This window comes from Hyperolius riggenbachi, chromosome 9 (assembly GCF_040937935.1).
Source record: "Hyperolius riggenbachi isolate aHypRig1 chromosome 9, aHypRig1.pri, whole genome shotgun sequence".
Classification (NCBI taxonomy): Eukaryota; Metazoa; Chordata; class Amphibia; order Anura; family Hyperoliidae; genus Hyperolius; species Hyperolius riggenbachi.
Genome location: NC_090654.1, coordinates 198,447,124 through 198,467,521, shown reverse-complemented (window position 1 = coordinate 198,467,521; position 20,398 = coordinate 198,447,124). Strand labels below are relative to the sequence as shown.

General features: G+C 45.8%; 1 protein-coding gene across 5 annotated transcripts in view; it reads left to right on the top strand.

Annotated features, from left to right (window-relative positions):
* Positions 1–19,424, top strand: part of G2E3 (G2/M-phase specific E3 ubiquitin protein ligase) — a 68,200-nt gene extending 48,776 nt beyond the window's left edge. For all 5 annotated transcript variants that reach the window (XM_068253882.1, XM_068253880.1, XM_068253883.1 and 2 more), the window contains 4 exons: positions 576–757; positions 3,122–3,294; positions 18,867–19,075; positions 19,170–19,424. In XM_068253882.1, coding sequence (XP_068109983.1) covers positions 576–757; positions 3,122–3,294; positions 18,867–19,075; positions 19,170–19,399 — 794 coding nt within the window. In that variant the 3' untranslated portion in view covers positions 19,400–19,424. The remainder of the gene's footprint in view (positions 1–575; positions 758–3,121; positions 3,295–18,866; positions 19,076–19,169) is intronic.
* The last annotated feature ends 974 nt before the right edge of the window (positions 19,425–20,398 follow it).

Genomic DNA, 20,398 nt, shown 5'->3' with positions numbered 1-20,398 from the left:
CATATTCTCTTGAAACCAAAATTTCTGCATTTTACAATTGAAAAAGTACCCAAATGTTGGTGAAAAAGTATCAAATTTAGAGTATTTTCTTGCTTGCTGGTGGCTTAAAAAACATTTTATGACGAGTTCTGAAATTATTTCCTAGGAGAAAAAGTGAATTGCATATGGGCTCGGGGGCAATTCACTTTTTCACCTGAGTTTTCTCCTAGGAGATATTTTTAAACTTGTCAATAAAATGTCTTTTAAACCATATGCAAGCAAAAAAAATACTCAATTTTGATAGTACTTTTTAGCTACCTTTTGATGCAGGAGGTTGAGACTTTGCATTCTGTTTGCTGCAACATATTTGTTTTTTAATAAGTGGAAGAGGACTCTCTGTGTAGGTGTGTGTAGGTGTGTGTAGGTGTAGGTAGGTGTGTGTGTGTGTGTGTGTGTGTGTAGGTAGGTGTGTGTGTGTAGGTAGGTGTGTGTGTGTGTGTGTGTGTGGGTGTGTGTGGGTGTGTGTAGGTGTGTGTGTGCGCGCCTACTCATGTTTATGATGAATGTTGTTTCTGAAATTTTTCTTTAATCCATAGCTATGGAACAAAACCAGTATTATGAAGCTGGTAGGATGCTGGCACTTGCACTGGTCCATGGAGGTCCAGCTCCTGGATTTCTGTCACCAACTCTCTTCTCCTGCCTGGTCTATGATTCTCAACATGTGCAGCCAGTGTTAGAAGATGTAGCAGATCCTGATGTCTTAAAAGCAATACGAACAGTAAGTTATATGGATACTTTCCATCTGAGGCATATATTATATTGAACATACATCTTAATTTCCTGCCAGCTACAAAGCAATGGCAATACCATCACTAGCAACTGAGGTACTCCTTATGGCTGTGGTATAGGAAGGGCCAAAGCCAGAGACACATAAGATCAGGTCACGTTTCCTTGTGTACAGAAAATAATTGGATTATGACTGTGCTAAATGCAAGAAGATTGTGGTACACTGTGAATCCTAGTATTTTTTTTTCTGTACGATACTGACACTACTGAAAGTGAAGCAATATTCTTAGTCGCATTGATCCTTCTACCTCCTCTGATCATAAAGTAAGGCATACCTTTTCTGAGGCAGTATTTTTGGGGTACAGACATAGAGAAGAGTCTGTAATGCAGAACATATCTGCCTACAAATGTGGTCATTGTTAACCTGCCCCTTATTATTGAAAAGGCCATGTTTGTTCTTTATAGTGATCATACAAATTTAGTGTAACAGCTGTGTCTTTCTGTCATTCTGTGCTGCTAAGTTTTATTGTGGCACAGCATGAGGACACCATTGAGATAATTTTTCGCTAAGTATGGGTTTTCAAAAAAGAGAATGCGATTTTGTGATTTTATCAGGTATAGATGAGTGCTGGGGGAGTTTCTTTAATATTAACAGTCTTCCTAACTTATACATCCCTTGTACAAATGTAGTGCTGGCACAAAAAAGGAGCCTGCCTGTACTCTCCTTTCTCTAAGGGTAATATGCAACTACTTTTGCGGGGAAATTTGGGTTTGGTTCCACCATGATGTATTGGCTTCTAAAGAGTCATGTCATGTCAGGGCTCTGTCTTTTATACTGGAAGTAGTTTTAAAGGACAAAAAAAAACCAAACAAGCAAGATCTACTTACCGGAGCCTATCTGTCCTTTGCCGCAGCTCCAGGGTCCCCTCCGTTGCAGATGCCGACCTCGCCAGGTTGGCATCTTCTGCGCCTGTGCGATCACGTGACCTGAAGTGTTCCACGCAGGCGCAGAATGTTCCTGGTCATGGATGTGCTGGCCGTGCTTTCGCACAGGCGCAGAAGATGCCAACCTGGCTTGGTCAGCATCTGCAATGGAGGTGACCCTGGAGCTTCGGCGAGGGACAGATTGGCTGCCAGGGGCTGAAGGAAGCTCCAGGTAAGTAGATCTTGTTTGTTTTTTTTGTTTGTTTTTTCTTTGGATGTGTCCTTTAAGGGTAATTGGCAACCTCACTTGACGACAATTAGGGGAGCTGCAAGAGATGAAGTGTACACAAAGCCATAGTTGACGTAAGATAAACGTGTATGTACAGTATAAAACATATTAATAACACGGCTGTTTTACTTATTTTATTTTGCTGCCTAAAAGAGTTAATTTCTAGGCATGGAACTGACAGCTTCTGACTTGTCGGTACTTTGGGAATACAGAAAACAAAACTGATGAAAGGGGGGGGGGGGGCACGGCACTGGGAGCAAGCGACACATTCAAATTTCCTGGAGCCGTTAAAGTGGACCCAAATTCAAAATTCAAGATTTCAGAAATAAAATCTATTTTCTAAGTTATAATAATAAATAGCAGCCTTTTTTCAGCTGCATGATGACAAATATAAAATATTTTACATTTATTGGAGGAACCCCTCCCTTCCTTTCATATTGCCGGTACAGAATCCGGCAGGCTGGTGGAGGAGATAAAACAAAAACAAAACACAGGCTGTTACTGATGATGTCACAGGGGAGGTGATCTCAGCTAGTGTGAGATTTCACATAGACTACGCCCCTGTGAGGGAGGGTAGCTGATGACAAACACACCCATGATCTAAAACCTCCTACTAAGCTAAGAAGTAATGGCTGCCACCTGTATTACCCTAGTTATGAAAAGAGAAGGGTGAAAACCATGCACTGAAATGCTCGTAGGCTTGAAGGAGTGTTTATTTATCTTTGTATGTGTCAGAGTGGTGCAACTAAATATTTTGAATTAAAAAAAGTTTGGTTTGGGTCCGCTTTTAGAGGCTCCAACAGGACGTTTTTATTGCAGCGGGTAGTGGTTAGTCTTTTCTTTTTTTTTTTTTTTAGGATAAGTACTAAGATAATACTGAGTAGGCTAAATAGAATTGTGTATCCCATCCCTTTATTGCCACCTCGGGTTGAATTTATGTCATTTGCCCATCATGTGAAGGTTACTATATTCCTGTAATGACACCTTTGCAGGGGATCTTTTTCTTTCTTTCTCTCTTCCTTCTCTTTATTCTGTACTACACTAACAAACTATACTGCAGTCCTCTCAAAGAAACCTGTCATATGTAAATGTGTTCGTCTCACCCAGACCTGCTGTCAGTAATGTGAATTCCATCTGCTTCAGATCCAGTCTTGCCAGAGGATTAACGAGTTAAAGGCTGCCACTGTAAATTACTTTGACTACTTTCAGAAGACTGGCACTCTGCACCTGGTACATGCTGTAAGCGATAAGGTCCACATTGTGAAGGATATGCTGGCTTATCATGTCATCCGCAGGGTGCAGCAACCACTTGAAAGGTAAATTGTAGAAAAAAAAGTCTTACATTGCAATCGTAGATGATGTGCTATCTTGTCATAATTATACATCCAACCATACATGTGAATAAAGTGGACACCAGCCAATTCCCATCACAGTCCTCATCATAGGTTTGTAAAGCACCTGCATCTTCTGTGGCAATAAACCATTACAGTGGTACAGATGATGTATACCTACAATATTACTGAAAGGGTAATATATAGAATCTGTTGTCATAGCTGAAGAGCAACAATAAGCAGCAATATGAAAAACCAGGGCCCTGTGGATGTAAACTTAGCCCACAGGAATAGACACTGAGTGAGTACAAGTGTGTACAGGCCAGCTCTGGTGCTCTGTTTGGATAGAAGAGAATGAGACCAAGCGAGGTCACTAATGGTAGTAGTCAGTGCTCTCCTGTAACCTGCTGATTCCAGCCTGTGCTCCCCTCTTGCTTGATGTGTCAGGTCTTACCTTACACTACTTTTCACCATAGACAGCTGCATCCTTCCTCTGTAGCCAGACACCACCACCTTGGTCTTCTTACCCCTTTTACAGTTACTCCTTGTTTCCCCTAAAGCCATATGCTTGTTTTTCCAACCTTTTGAGTACACTCTCACCTATCTGTCGAACAGCTTGTAGTCCAGTTTTGATGCATTGCTTCACAGAAGGGTTTCACCTTCTGAGTTCCTCAGCTTCAGTTACTATGAACCATGCACAATGGGAAGGTGCTCACAACAAGCACTACCAAGACACAATCAGCTGCTATGACTGCTCATCAAAAATCACTGGAGGATACTGCTTTTGAGACCTTTTTAAGGCCACACATTCACATTGTCAAACGCAGAAGACTGCGATCGGACCGCAACACGTGTGATCACATGCCATCTGCGCCATCGTGCTTTACGCTGCTGATCTAATTCACTACAGTGAATGGGTCAGTACTGCGCTTTGCATAAAAAAAGGGTGCAGATTGTAGTTTGTACATCACAGTGCAGTCTGTGCACTTCTGATATTCTTGATGATCGTACCCCATATGCATTGCTCACAATGCATATAGTGTGTACGAGGCAGTCTGTGAAAGCCGCAGTTACTATGGAAGACATAGTTTCACCGTTTCCTTACTAACTGAGATGATTAATGAGATGCTAATTTGCCAGGCTTGTGTGCAGATTGAGATTTAGCCAGTGAAAAATATGAAGCAACTGTTTTTCTTATGCAGTTGGATAAGCGCACATCAATAAAACATAACACTACAGTAAAACAATCAGGTGTTGTTTTCCAATAAGGCAATTCGCTATCGGTTCTGGGATATTCACCCACCAGGAGAGCACCCGTCAGGGAAGAAACTCACCAAATGTGGTGTAACCCCTGCTAGATATGTTATAAGTTGGAGTGAAAAACACCCTCATAGTGTTAGACCGTTAAAGTTAAAAGCTTTATTATAAAATTGCTCCCTGAAGTATGAACACGCTTAAAGGTTTTTTTCCCCCACAATCCTTCAGCGCAAGGTGAGACGTCGCCCCTCCCAGACGCAGGAACAGACAGCACTTCCCCTATAAAACATTGAAACAGTTAGTCCATCCGCAGTGCTGTTTGTTCCTGCGTCCAGGCAGGTCGGCATCTCCCCTAGGGATTGAGCCTGTGTGCTGGGCTGCAGGTCTTTAATTCCATGGGCGGCTGAGATGGTGGTACCGAGGCCATCTAGCCTTCACTTCACGCTGGACACCCGAGTGAAGTTTGCCTACCTTTCTGCTCCTAAATGTAGGAGGGCAAGTGTGGAGGGCATGGCGTTCCTTCCCGCTCTGGACGGAGTCGGTTCCGGAGGACAGGTAAGCCGCTGGCGTGCTGTTGCTGGCCGGACATTGGGAGGCGCATGGCGGAAGATTGTCCGCGTGGTTCCCCTGTGACGCGTAACTTCCGGCAGGTATGCCGGAAGATGCGTTTTAGCCTATCAGGCTGTCTCTCCGTTACTTCCGGTCCCGCCCTCCGTAAGTCCAGAGCGGAAGTATTTAGAGGACGCTGTGCTAGGCTGGCTGGCATTAGTTACTCTGAGGTGAGAGACGGCTGTCTTAGTTGCTGGATTCCTTTAGGATGTCGGCATCTGATAAGACAGAGAGTAACCCAGCCGCTCAGAAGGTGAGAGTATGGGATCTCTTTCTGAGCCATACGCTAATTTTGTATTTGGGTTATGCTTATGTCTGCTTTTGTTTATACTTATCTTTTAGGTTAAACAAGCTGATTCAGGGGATAAGGCGAGGCCTCCTCCTACCTATAAGCGATGCCCTATGTGTAGCGTTAAGATGCCATTGCCATATTCTAAAACTTTGTGTCAGCAGTGTATGGATAAAGTTTTAGGGGAGCAGTCACGTCCCTCTGTACAGGAGACTTTACAGGCTTTTAGGGAGGAGATTAGTTCCTCATTGGCTTCCATTAAATCCTCTTTAACAGTAGCATGTACTTCTCAGGTTGCTACTGTTTCTAATCCTATCTCAGAGAGTGAGAATCAGGATCAAATGGAGACAGGGGGTAGTTCAGGGGAATCGGAGTCTAGAGAGATTGAAATTGATACATCTTCTAGGTTCAAATTTCGTGTGGAAGATACTGAAGCATTAATTGCAGCTATCAATGATACGCTTGAGTTAAATAAGTATGCAGTATCTGGTTTATCCATACATGATCAATTATATAAGGGGATGGAGGAGAAGGAAGGTCTTCCTTTTCCTGTCCACAATGCTATTAAACAGTGTATTCTCAGAGAGTGGAAGGATCCTGAGAAGAGGCTGCTTATATCCAAATCAGTCAAACGCAGATTTCCTTTCACTGTCGAGGACTCTGTTCTCTGGGACAAATGTCCTAAATTGGACGCTCCTTTTTCTCAAGTTTCCAAACCAGGTAATTTGGCATTTGAGGCTGGGAGGCGACGGCAGCCACCTTTAGGCCTGCGGTAGCCTCTACCTGTGTAGCCAGAACACTGGAGTTATGGGTCAATCAACTGAAAGCTAGCATTCTTGCAGGTGCTTCAGTTGAGCAATTGTTGGAATCTATTACAATCCTAAATAAGGCAGCTAACTATTTGGCGGATGCTTCTGCAGAAGCGGTCAGATTTACCGCCAGATCAACGGCTCTGGTGAATGTGGCACGCAGAGCTCTGTGTTTGAAGACTTGGGATGGGAATTTAGCATCCAAGAATAGACTATGTGGAGTGCCTTTTTCAGGGGATTTGCTGTTTGGGCCAGATTTGGATTTGGCTCTGGAAAGGACTTCGAATAAAAGAAAGACCTTTCCTAGGAAGCAAAAAAACAGCAAATAAGAGGTTTTTTTCGTAAACCAAAAACTGACCAGAAGGAGCCTGCTAGAGAGCAAAAGGGAGTCAAAAGATGGTTCTTTGACAAATCTAGGAGAGGGGGGTTTAGATCGAAGCCCTCTGAATCTCAGGCGAAACCACAATGACTCGTTCATGGCGGTAGGGGGGAGACTAAAATATTTTTCCCACAGATGGTCGATAATGGCAAAAAGTCTGTTCGTTCGGCAGACAGTCAATTTGGCTATCAGATAGAGTTTGCTTTCCCCCCCTCCGTCAAGATTCATCGTTTCGAGACCGCCAAAGGATCCCGCTCTTTTGCCTGAAATTCTACAAATTTTAAAGAGTATGTTAGATCAAAATGTGGTTGGCAGTGTTCCAAGAAAGGAACAAAAAGGTTTCTATTCAACAATTTTTCTGGTGAAGAAACAGTCGGGAAAGTTCTGATTGATTCTAAATTTAAAGAAACTAAATCTATACATGAGAAAGAAGTTGTTTCGTATGGAGACGATTTTTACAGTAAGATCTGTTATTTCACGGAGCATTCATGGCATCTCTAGACCTCAGGGACGCCTATTGGCACGTCCCAATTCACAAAAGGTCACAGAAATACTTAAGATTTGCTCTCCAAATAGACGAGCAAGTAAGGCATTTTCAGTTTCTATGCCTCCCGTTTGGGATCACTTCCGCACCAAGGATATTTACGAAAATCCCAGGGGAAGCTTTGATGCCATTAAGAGAAAAATCAGTCATTGTAGTGCCTTATCTGGACGACCTACTGATACTAGGGAATTCTGAGGCACAATTAAGACATCATCTACAGATGGTGTCAGACCATTTACAGTCCTTGGGCTGGATTATAAATCAAGAAAAATCATGCCTAGATCCAAGACAAAATATGGTGTTTCTAGGTATTTTGATAGATTCTTTAAGTCAAAAGTTGTTTCTTCCACAGGAGAAGGTGGAAAAGGTAAAGTTGGCAGTACAAAAATTGCAGGAGGAAGTATGACCTACACTAAGATTGGTCTCCCGAGTGTTGGGGTTGATGTCCTCAACAATGGTGGCAGTGTCATGGGCACTGTCACATATCAGGAGACTCCAGCGGGTATTGTTGGAGAATTGGGACGGTCAGCCTCGAAGTCTGGAGTTCCGTGTGACTATTCCAATATCAGTCTCATTGTCCCTTCAGTGGTGGTTGGAGGAAGCCAATTTGTTGAAGGGAAGACTGTGGAAAGATCCAGTAGATCAGATTTTAACCACGGATGCAAGTACGTGGGGTTGGGGGGCTCATGTGGGTCATGTAGCCTTCCAGGGCAAATGGTCGAGAACAGAGTCCTAAATGTCTTCGAATTGGAGAGAATTGAGAGCTGTGAAATTGGCTTTGATTCAAGCAAAGACCATTCTGTATCAATCACATGTCCTAGTTCAGTCGGACAACGTTACAACTGTGGCATTCCTAAACAAACAGGGAGGCACGAAATCCCTGTTATTGCAGGTAGAAGCGGAAGAGATTTTATTTTGGGCAGAAGAGAATGTGTTGTCCTTGAGAGCAGTCCATCTCAAGGGCACATTGAACATAGATGCAGACAAATTGAGCAGAAATGCAATTCTGGCTTCAGAATGGGCCCTAAACAAGAAAATATTTTTACAGATTACAGAAAGATGGGGAACACCATCTGTGGATCTGTTGGCAACACAGGAGAATGCACAGGTACAAAGGTATTGTTCTTTGAACCCGAGAGACAATGCGATAGGAGTAAATGCGTTCAATCACCAATGGAGCTTTGCTTTGATTTATGTTTTTCCACCTCTAAATATGATTCCGGCAGTTCTCATGAAATGGAGAGAACGCCTGATTCTGATTGCGCCTCGTTGGCCCAGAAGGAGCTGGTTTGCAATGATGAAATCATTTGCAGTCGAGGAGCCTTGGATGCTTCCTCTTATGCCGGATCTTCTAGTTCAGGGAGACCTGTGGCATCCTCATCCAGAGCGCCTGAACCTGGTGGCTTGGATCCTGAATTAGACTGGTTAAGGAGTCTGGGAGTGTCTGATAAAGCAGCCTTGACATTGATTGGAAGTCGCAAGGAAGTTACGAGAAAGATCTATTTAAAATACTGGAAGACTTTCCACCTGTGGTTGGAAAAGTCTAAATTTAATAACTTGTCTATCCCAGCAGTCTTGGGTTTTCTCCAGTACATTAAAAGTCCAGATGGCAGCCCTATCGGCTGTCGGGTCTTCCGATTTCTTCATCCCCTCTAATTTTAAGATTCATGAAAGCTGTATCAAGGAAATCTCCGGTTTTTAGACCATATGTATCTCCATGGGATTTATCCATAGTATTGCAGGGATTACCTAGAGGGCCGTTTGAGCCATTGACAGATTGTTCCCTTAAGATTCTCACACTTAAAGTAGTTTTTTTTTTTTATTGCAATAACTTCAGCGAGAAGGGTGAGCGAATTGCAGGCCTTATCAGTTAAAAATCCCTATTTTCAGGACTTCCAGGACAGGTTGGTGCTGCAGACTGACCCAAAATTCTGTCCGAAAGTAATGTCTAGATTTCATAGATCTCAGGATATAGTTTTGCCTACATTCTGTGTAAACCCAAGTTGTGAGAAAGAGAGAGTTTTTCACACATTGGACGTTAGAAGATCGGTATTAGAATATTTAACTAGGACAGCTGAGTTTAGAGAATCAGATTCATTATCTTTGTTGTTTTCAGGTAAGAGTGCAGGGCAGGCTGCATCTAAATCTACAATTGCAAATTGGATTAGGTCAGCTATTATTGAGGCTTACAGAGTAATGAAGGTAGAACCTCCAGCTTCATTTAAAGCCCATTCTACAAGGGCCGTGGCAGCTTCATGGGCAAATAGGACAGGAGCCTCTCCTGAGCAAATCTACAAGGCGGCGACATGGTCGTACTTTTCTACATTCATTCGCCATTATCGAGTGGATGCGTTATCAGCTCATGACCAAGCGTTTGGAAGAAAGATTCTCCAAGCAGTGGTCCCACCCTGAGGTTGTATTACTTGTTAATCGTCTCACCTTGCCCTAAAGGATTGTGGGAAAAAAGCAGAGTTAGTACCTGCTAACGATGTTTTGAACAATCCTTCAGGGCAACGATCACACCCGGGTGTTTTGTCTATGTCTAATAATTGCACTTTGTGTGGGTTAGTTGGTTGTTCACCTGTCGGGTACTTGTCTAAACGCACTGAGGGTGGACTAACTGTTTCAATGTTTTATAGGGGAAGTGCTGTCTGTTCCTGCGTCTGGGAGGGGCGACGTCTCACCTTGCCCTGAAGGATTGTTCAAAACATCGTTAGCAGGTACTAACTCTGCTTTTTTTTTTTTGTATGGACTCTCCCTCGTTGCTGCCATGTCAGGCCCTGCCACTGATTCAGTTGTCTACGTTCAGTCTCTCTCGCCCAGCCCTGCATGTCTCACCCGCTGGTATCTGCTGTCCAGTGGGTGGAGGCAACAGGGGAGCCCATACAAAAAAAAGCTAAGGCTTCAATTCACAGTGTTACCGAGCGCATTACCTCACATTCGGTAATAATTTCAGTTCGGTAATTCAAAAGCAGAATTCACAGAAAAGTATCAAACAAGTTTTACGACCATTCAGGGAATGCTTGATAAATGTGCGGTATGGAATCGGTAAATTTGTACAGAAATGCAATTCGCAGGAGGCGGGAATTAAGAGCAGTTTTTTCTACTACCGCACTTTATTCTGTAAATTGATGCCTAAGCGTGTTTTACTTCAGGGAATATGTGAGTGCAAGTTTATAATAAAGCTTTTAACTTTAACGGTATAATTCTGAGGGTGTTTTTCACTCCAACCTGACATACATTTGTACTTCTACCTGTATTGCTGAGGACTGGCTTGGGATACCTGGACCCTGGTGCACGGAGGAGTCTAGGAATTTAGCGCACTATAACCCATCTAGCAGGGTGTCACAGGAGCCCTCAGTGGCTGACCGCACTTAGCCTTCTAAACGGTGCCAGCGCACAGATCGTGCGAACTCTGGTCGCAGTCAATGCGCAGGAACCGTTAAGAATTAGCCGCAGACAACTCAGAAGGGAGCCTGTGAGACACGGGTAATTACAACGTCACCTACTGGTTCAGAGTAAACTGCCACCACCGCGGTTACTATGGGACCGTGGGGCCCACTAACTGACTGACTAATCCTGCGAATAAAACGGTTAAACACACGATATTCTGTCTAGCCAACAACAAACAAACAGTAGCGTATCTTCAGAGACCCGGGATCATTTCTGTGTGTGCTGATAAGCAGGGTAGCGAAACAGTGAATGACTTGGGGAAAGTCGTTTATTCACGCAATATAAATAATTAATATATACAGACAATTATGAAAATCAACAACTATTAAAACAGTAATAGCCAGTATGAAAAATAAAAGAAGGGAGAAAAATACTTAGTTCCTGGAAAGATGTCCTTATTGTGGGAAGAATCATAAAGTTCTTGGTTTCAAAGTCCAGAGTTCAGAGTTCAGACCAGGTGGATGCCAGCATATCCTCGAGCTGGCATCTGATGAGTGCAAGATGTTTCAGTGTGGAGGACACTGAGTTTGGGTCCTCAGCCATTCTTATGCCCCTGCTTCAGTAGGAGGGAGTGAGGGCGGGGAGCCATACACCCCCTTCAAAGATGAGATGAGCCCTCCCCTTGTACTGGGGCTAGAAATCATATCTACCCATATATGGGCTCTATCTCACAGAGCCATACAGGTCAGGGCAGATTTATTAACATTTTCAGGTCTGTCTCGATTTACCCAGCGCCCTGATACCAGACATGAGGGCTGGGACCCCTGTGGTATCATCAGGGCACTTTGAAACTGCCTAGCTGGCAGTCCTTACCTCCGAATGTTCTGAAACTTCCTCAGAACCAGCATCGGGGCTCATGCTACACTTCCCCCACGTTTGGCGAAGCTGCCATCTCAGGAACCCCAGAAATATGACAGATCTGGGAAGTTATGGATTATGCCATGAGACTGAGGTTGTGTTCTAGCTGCTAACAGCTGACTTTCCTTTGATCTTTAGCAGAGAACAGAGTGTCAAGACCTCCCGTGGATTCGTAGCCTGCTTGGCTGCACCTAGGCATCCTTTGGTTAATTAACATCTCCATGAGATCAGCTAAGTGTCACCTGGTTCCCAGAGCCAAAAGGGAAATTGTGCCTTCCACAGGGAATATGTCCAAGCTAATTAACACCTCCCCCCCAGGCTTTCACTCAGCTAAGACATTCCCCAGCTGTTTTAAGCAGAGGGATACTACACGTCAAATCTTGGTTCTATTGATCTGAGGCGCACTTGATGCAGGAATCGAGTGCGATCGTTCTTTTCTTCACGGGCGGTTCCAGGACGCGCCTGCGTCCCCGCAATCGTCCGTGACAGCCCTCCCCCTTGTCCGTGGCTTAGCCACTCATCCGCAAGATGTGTGGCGGCGCCGCTAACCTGGCTGACGGGCCTCGAGTTGCCGGTACGGCGGGAAAACCTATTGGAGCCTGTGGCTCGGTTCCCCTGGACCGGTCGCGGTCTGCTACCCTCAGGGTTGACCCAACCTGGACCGTTCTGGACAGGGCGTTTGCGCCACTGCAGTCGGACGTGGTGTCTGCCGGGACTGCTGACAACGGGCAGTGGGTTGGTTAGGTCAACAGCCAGCCCACGCAGGGTTCCCCTGCTGAGTGGCTGTGGACCTAAGGGAACCCCGCGGGAATCCCTGGACCTGCCCAGCTCCTGACAGACGGCACATGCCCTGCAGTAGTTTGCTACATCCCTGTTCATCCGGGGCCAATAAAACTGGTTCCGAATACCGGCGAGTGTCTTGCGGACACCCGAGTGCCCTGTCAGAGGATTACCATGTGCGGATTTCAGCACATGTCCCCTGAACGCACTCGGGACCACAAGCCACTTGGTATCCGCGTGGGATCTACCTGTAGGGGGCTGTACAGACTCACTGTACAGTCTCCCACCTTCCCAGTACACCTTGAAAGCGGCCCCGTCTGCGAGGGGCTCAGCGGCTTGCTGCCTGAGCACCTCCAGGCTTGGGTCACTTTGTAGTGCGGCTGAGAATATGGCGCTGTCAGTTTCAGCCAACTGGCTCATGTCACACGAGGCCAGCGGCTGAAAGGTCTCATCCCTGCGGTCAGAGGAGGGGGAGGAGGCCGGAACCCCCTCCACCTGTTCTGAGCTCGGGTTCTGAGCAGTGCAGCTGCGCGGTACTGCTAGCACAGGTACACTGTCAGAATGGCACAGACGGACATTACTCAAATCATCATTGCATGCAGTAATGACATTGACAGGTATAGACATTTTTTCATTACAGATAGGTTGTACAGTAAACTCAGGTACAGCTACAGCATCATCACAACAGACAGTCTGTACATCAAACTCAGGTGCCTTTGAAGCAGGCACTATTGAACCTGGTACCCTTGAACTGGGCACATTCAACCCACCTCCCCCTGGTGCTCCCCCAAGTGTATAAAGTACCTGGTGGTGGGTGAAGAGTCCGTCTCCTTCCGTGAGCGACAAGGCGGTCGTGGCAGGTTCATAGTAGGACACAAGCTTGCCCAAATCAGTCCCTAGCAACACAGGGACTGGGAGATCCTTCATAACCCCAACAACCCGTTCTTGGACTCCTCCCACTCCCCAATCCAGCTTCACTTTTGCGTGGGCTATGTGGAAAAGGGTGCCCTCTACTCCAGTAAGGGCAAGGGATCGGCTGGAGCTGATGCTCTCCTTTGGCACAAGATGTGAGTGAACTAACGTGATGTCAGCTCCGGTGTCTCGAAATCCGGTGACAACTTTGCCGTTCACTCTAACAAGTTGCTGCTGGTCGGTTCGGTCGCGGATTTCCTGTCCGCGTGCAAACAGGACAAAATCTGATGATCCAGGCTGTGGTTCGCTGGCGGGTTGCCTCTGCTGTGGGTGAGGTGCAGGTGATGCAGATGATCCAGGTGCTGGTGGTGTCTGTCTCCGCTCCGGACAGTCGAATTTCATGTGTCCGGGCTGGCAGCAGTAGTGACAGGTGACCTCTCCAGGCGCTGCAGGCCTGGGTGCAGCAGCTGCGCTGGGTGGCCTCTGTGGCGGACGGCTCACAGGGGCAGGAGGGTCTGCCGAGGTATTGGGCTGACCTCCTCTCCAGCTGGATGGGACAGTTCTGCGGGTATCAGCCACCCGGGTAGTTGCAAAAGTCTCAGCAAGGTCTGCAGCGACAGTGGCTGAAGCCGGCCTGCGTTCTAACACAAACTGTCGTACATCAGCAGGGCAAATGTTCAGAAATTGTTCGAGGACTATCAAGTCCTCCAGGACGCCATAAGACCCTTTGGTGAGGCCTAGCGTCCACTGGCGGAGTGTGGTGAGCAAGCTGCTGGCCACATCTCGGTACGAATCAGAAGACTTTTTCTGCCAGGCCCTAAACTTTTTCCGATAGGCTTCTGGCGTCAGCTGGTACTTAGTAATGATAGCGTCTTTTATAGCAGCATAATCATTATCCTTCTCCGCAGGCAATTCTGCGAAGGCATCAAGCGCTTTGTAGCGCAGCAAAGGTGTCAGATGTCTGGCCCACTGGTCTTGGGACAGACGATACTGACGGCATGCTTTTTCAAAAGACCGCAAAAACAAGTCAATGTCTGTGTCTTTTTCAATATTAGCAAATTTAAACTTTGCACTTACGGGTGCTGCAGCTCCTTCAGCAGGGAGGCTGGGCGGTGAACTCCGGCTGGCCTGTTGCACTTTTGCCATGTTTAGCTCATGCTGTCGTTGGCGTTCCCGCTCAGCGGCATCCCTCTCCGCGTGGCGTTCTGCAGCAGCAGCAGCAGCCTTGCGTTCTGCAGATTGGCGTTCCCGCTCCTCGCGGGCTTCCATGTACTGCATGTACTTGTCCAGGTCCGTCTCCATCAGCTTTTGTAATGCCTGCTGCATTACCGGGTCAGCACCCCTGGACAGTCCAGTACTGGCCAGTTCCGGGCGAGTATTTTCAGAAACTTTGGGGTTGGGGTCCACACTGACATTCTCCTGCGTAACTGTTGATGCAGGGCCCTCAGGATGCACAACCTCTGTACGGTCAGGAGTCTCAGTCTCTGGTTCCCCTTGCCTTGAGTCAGATGGGTCAGCGTCTACCTCAGCAGACACATCCAGCTCCTGCAGTTGCTGGGTATCCCATTGAAACAATTCCGTTACCAGGTCCCCTTGTTTCTTGCGGCCGACATCAATGCCTCTCTCTTGGCAAAGATTTTGCAGGTCCGCCAGGCACATTTTCTTGTAGTTCCCGGACATTTCCACGCCAAATAAAATAAAACTTTTGGGGAGGGGTACTGGCTACACAGTCTCTCTGTATATATAAAAAATATATTGCCTTCCAGCTACACCAACGAATTAGTTCGTTTCTCGATAGCGCTAGCGCTATCGCAGATACTTTCAGCACAACACAGGTCCCAACCGCTGCCTAACATTGTCACAGGAGCCCTCAGTGGCTGACCGCACTTAGCCTTCTAAACGGTGCCAGCGCACAGATCGTGCGAACTCTGGTCGCAGTCAATGCGCAGGAACCGTTAAGAATTAGCCGCAGACAACTCAGAAGGGAGCCTGTGAGACACGGGTAATTACAACGTCACCTACTGGTTCAGAGTAAACTGCCACCACCGCGGTTACTATGGGACCGTGGGGCCCACTAACTGACTGACTAATCCTGCGAATAAAACGGTTAAACACACGATATTCTGTCTAGCCAACAACAAACAAACAGTAGCGTATCTTCAGAGACCCGGGATCATTTCTGTGTGTGCTGATAAGCAGGGTAGCGAAACAGTGAATGACTTGGGGAAAGTCGTTTATTCACGCAATATAAATAATTAATATATACAGACAATTATGAAAATCAACAACTATTAAAACAGTAATAGCCAGTATGAAAAATAAAAGAAGGGAGAAAAATACTTAGTTCCTGGAAAGATGTCCTTATTGTGGGAAGAATCATAAAGTTCTTGGTTTCAAAGTCCAGAGTTCAGAGTTCAGACCAGGTGGATGCCAGCATATCCTCGAGCTGGCATCTGATGAGTGCAAGATGTTTCAGTGTGGAGGACACTGAGTTTGGGTCCTCAGCCATTCTTATGCCCCTGCTTCAGTAGGAGGGAGTGAGGGCGGGGAGCCATACACCCCCTTCAAAGATGAGATGAGCCCTCCCCTTGTACTGGGGCTAGAAATCATATCTACCCATATATGGGCTCTATCTCACAGAGCCATACAGGTCAGGGCAGATTTATTAACATTTTCAGGTCTGTCTCGATTTACCCAGCGCCCTGATACCAGACATGAGGGCTGGGACCCCTGTGGTATCATCAGGGCACTTTGAAACTGCCTAGCTGGCAGTCCTTACCTCCGAATGTTCTGAAACTTCCTCAGAACCAGCACCGGGGCTCATGCTACACTTCCCCCACGTTTGGCGAAGCTGCCATCTCAGGAACCCCAGAAATATGACAGATCTGGGAAGTTATGGATTATGCCATGAGACTGAGGTTGTGTTCTAGCTGCTAACAGCTGACTTTCCTTTGATCTTTAGCAGAGAACAGAGTGTCAAGACCTCCCGTGGATTCGTAGCCTGCTTGGCTGCACCTAGGCATCCTTTGGTTAATTAACATCTCCATGAGATCAGCTAAGTGTCACCTGGTTCCCAGAGCCAAAAGGGAAATTGTGCCTTCCACAGGGAATATGTCCAAGCTAATTAACACCTCCCCCCAGGCTTTCACTCAGCTAAGACAGATTCCCCAGCTGTTTTAAGCAGAGGGATACTACACGTCAAATCTTGGTTCTATTGATCTGAGGCGCACTTGATGCAGGAATCGAGTGCGATCGTTCTTTTCTTCACGGGCGGTTCCAGGACGCGCCTGCGTCCCCGCAATCGTCCGTGACACAGGGGTTACACCATATTTGGTGAGTTTGTTCCCCAGCGGGTGCTCTCGTGGTGGGTGAGTATCCCAGAATTGATAGTGAATTGCCTTATTGGAAGACAACACCTGATTGTTTCACTGTGGTTTTATGTATTATTGATGTGCGCTTATGCATAAGATTATGCATAAGATTGATTTTTATGGACTGCCAAACCGAGGAGGAAGCGCACTCACCTCTCTATTTTGCCTGATATAGAAACTCTTTTGTTTACGGAACCACTGCAGCGTTTTCATATTGTGTATAGTAACTGTTTGTTTCACAGCGTGAAACTGCATTAATAAGCTTGCATGTAAATCAGAAAAAGAAGTACCTCAATGATTTCTGCTTACAGGGATGATGTGCAAGTCAGAGGACACTGAATAAGATCTGTCCTTGTGCCCTACTGGTACATGACGTCTTTGCCTCTGTGAACCAGGATTAACCCGGCTGTCAGGCCATACATCATGCTATCTTTGTCAAATTTGTTGAGGATACAATGAAAGTAGCGGTTGGTGGACCTTGCTGGCTGGGGCCCGGATTCTTTCTACACTGTTTGCATGAATCGCATACAGCTGTTCCAATCTGGAGGCACAGCCAGTGTACCTGGTCCCCTCGCCTGTCTGCACAGTCATCTTGTGCCAATTCACATTCTCATTCACATCTCCTTACTTTGAAGGGATGGTATAATTTGTTGTTGTGGAACTCATATCCGAAAATGACAGGCAGGAATAGGAAAAGTTTTTTTGCAGTGCACAACAATGGTAATATAGTGGGTGTAAAGTGTGTTTTAGGATGTCTAATTATTTGACAGATTGAAACTGACTCAGTCAGTCATTCATTTGTCAGCTTGTGTAGGTCAAAACTGCTCTTCATATGGCTTTGTGTTTGCCCTTGCATGCACCCATAAGCGCTGCCCATCTCTAGCCAGATTAGGCACAGAAATTTGACATTTTGTTTAGACTGCAGCTTCAACTTATTATCCATATAAACCCACAGTAGGATGAGTGCTATTTTATGTGGGATGTGACAGGTTCTAGTTCTTGCAAGACTGAACTAGGAGAGACAATGCACAGCTTGTGCCGCCCTAGCATCAACCTTTCTTACTTTATTTAAAACCTTTAAACAATATTTATTTGGTTACAATCCTTCCATTTCAGCTGACAGCCAGCTATGATTTTAAATGACTGAAACTGCACTTCTTTGCAAGCCTGGAACATATACTCTTTGTGATCGCATTTCGGGCTCAAAGTACAGGTAGTCCTCGGTTAATGAACGAGATAGGGACTGTAGGTTTGTTCTTAACCTGAATCTGTTCTTAAGTCGGAACATTGTCCCTCCTCTGTGCCTCCCTGTGCTTCGTGTCCCCCTCTGTGTCACCTATGCCCTTTGTACCTGTTTTATACAAGTTTAAAGAGAGTCTGAAGCCAGATTAAAAATGGCTTTTTAGCTTATATTCAGCAGGGGCATGTTTGCCCCTGCTAAAACGCCGCTATCCCGCGGCATAACGAAGGGTCCCCCTCCGGGGAGCGCTTCCGTGTGAGGCAGGGCTATGAGCTGCAGCCCTGCCTCACATGCGTCTATCAGCGGCGGATCTCCGACTCTCCCCCGCCCCTCTCAGTCTGCTTTCGCTGAGAGGAGCGGGGGAGAGGCGGAGATCCGCCGCAGACAAACTTGTGTGAGGCACGGCTGCGGCTCATAGCCCTGCCTCACACGGAAGCGCACAGGAGCAGCAAAATCCACGACCAAGAAAGTCGTGGATTTTGCAGGGCGTATTTGGGGGGTAAAGACCCCTCGTTATGCCGCGGGATAGCGGCGTTTTAGCAGGGGCAAACTGCTGAATATGAGCTAAAAAGCCATTTTTAATCTGGCTTCAGATTCTCTTTAAAAGCCTTTTTTCTTTTTTTTTCTTTTTTTCTTTTTTTAAATTTATTTTCTCAAAAACTAAGCCCAATTTGGAAAAAAAATATTTTTTGGCTTGTTCCCATGGAAACAGATGATCCATGCCATTCGTAAGTCAGAGACTACCTGTAGTAGCAGTAGTAGTAACTTTTTAAGCATCTTTCACACTTGGGCTTATTCACTAACTTCAGTAAACATAGACAATTCATTATCACAGTGCCTGTAGACAATCTTGTTTCACATGCTTACATAAAAGCACTGCTCCTTCTTTTATTTGTGTGAAAATACTACACTACTGGTGCTCCAGGTCTGTTTCTGTCTCTTTCCAGTCACTGGAGTTCCACCTTGATGTTGTTAGCCCAGGCACCTTTATACACTTGCATTTAAAGTTAAGTTAGAGAACTGATCTGTGAACTAATTAGTTGTTTATATTTTCAGCTTCAAAGAGGGGTTGAAAACACTAGGCGTGCTTGAGAAGATCCAGGCTTATCCATCCGCATTTTGTGGAGTGCTGTGCTTCAAGCCGGAAAAGCTAACCGCTAAAGCTCTAGACGACCTTTTCACCATCGCTCATTCTACAGAGGTGAACAGCATGCAGAAATGCAATGCCATCAACCTTTGGAAGGAATATCTAGAAAATACAGAAGGTGAGCAGTTTTTAGAGTGCATGTGTGGCAAGTTTTAGTATGCTTTAGGCTTAATTTTCTATATTATGATGTATGTGTGTTTCTCTTCCCACAGTTGGCGTTACAGCCGTTTCACTGGAAAACATTCTGAGTTTTGCGACTGGTATGGACTCTATTCCACCAGCTGGGTTTGAGCCGCAGCCATCCATTGTGTTCCACTACAGCAATAAATTTCCCACAGCACTGAAGGACCTGAACTCCATGGCGCTTCCAGGGAAGATCACCTATGACAACTTCAGAAAAAGCATGGATGAAGCCATTTGTGCTGCACTGTACAACACATAGCTGGGATTAAAGATCTTGCATGTCATACAGTGTACTTCTTGCTGCTCTCCCCTTTTACTTGTCTCAGCCCTGTAAAAGTTAGGTAAGATAGGAAAGGTACATTAATTTCCAGGACTCTTATATCGATTATTTTTAGGTTTTATTCTGGCCCAAAGTGTTTTCAAAACAACTAGACCTAAAGTTATAAAATGAAACCCCTCCTCCCCATAAGGAAGGTTAGGAATACATTGTACCATTGGTGTGTAGGAGTTGAATTAAGCGTCATTACTTATCTACAGGGGCTGCTCCATTATCCCACCATCTGTATTGCTGGATACACACGGTGCGTTCGCGCACTCGATTTTCCCGTCGATTCGTTTATTTCCAACATGTCCGATTTGGATTTCGATGGATCGTTAGGTCGATTCGCATGCAAAGTATGCCGAATCGACCTAACGATCCATCGAAATCCAAATCGGACATGTTGGAAATAAACTAATCGACGGGAAAATCGAGTGCGCGAACGCACCGTGTGTATCCAGCATATGGCATTCGCCATGTTCCTTGAGTGACTGCAGTTAGAAGCTTCCGGCGGTGAGCACACTCCCAGATACCAATGTTAGTCAGTGGGGTGGTTCACAGTTGAATGTGATATTTGCATACAGGAGAAAAAGAAACCTTTTGTGGCATCCGGAATAGACAAGTGTGGTCCCAGCCTTAATGACCTTGGGGCAGACCAGGAGTTCCCTTGTTGTAAACAGGGCTGTGGAGTCGGTACAAAAATCATCCAACACTTCAGTATAGGAAACCCTCGACTCCGACTTCTTAGTCCAATACTTACCAGTGCTTTGGATTTGGTATAAAAATCATCCTACTCAATTTATGAAACCACTAATTTCAGGTGCCCAAAATTACTCCTCGACTCCACAGCTCTGGTTTTAAAAGTGCAATGGATCCATTTTCCTAAAGAGCATAGATTAGGGATTGTAAATCGGGTGCAAATAATTGAGTTAATACAGG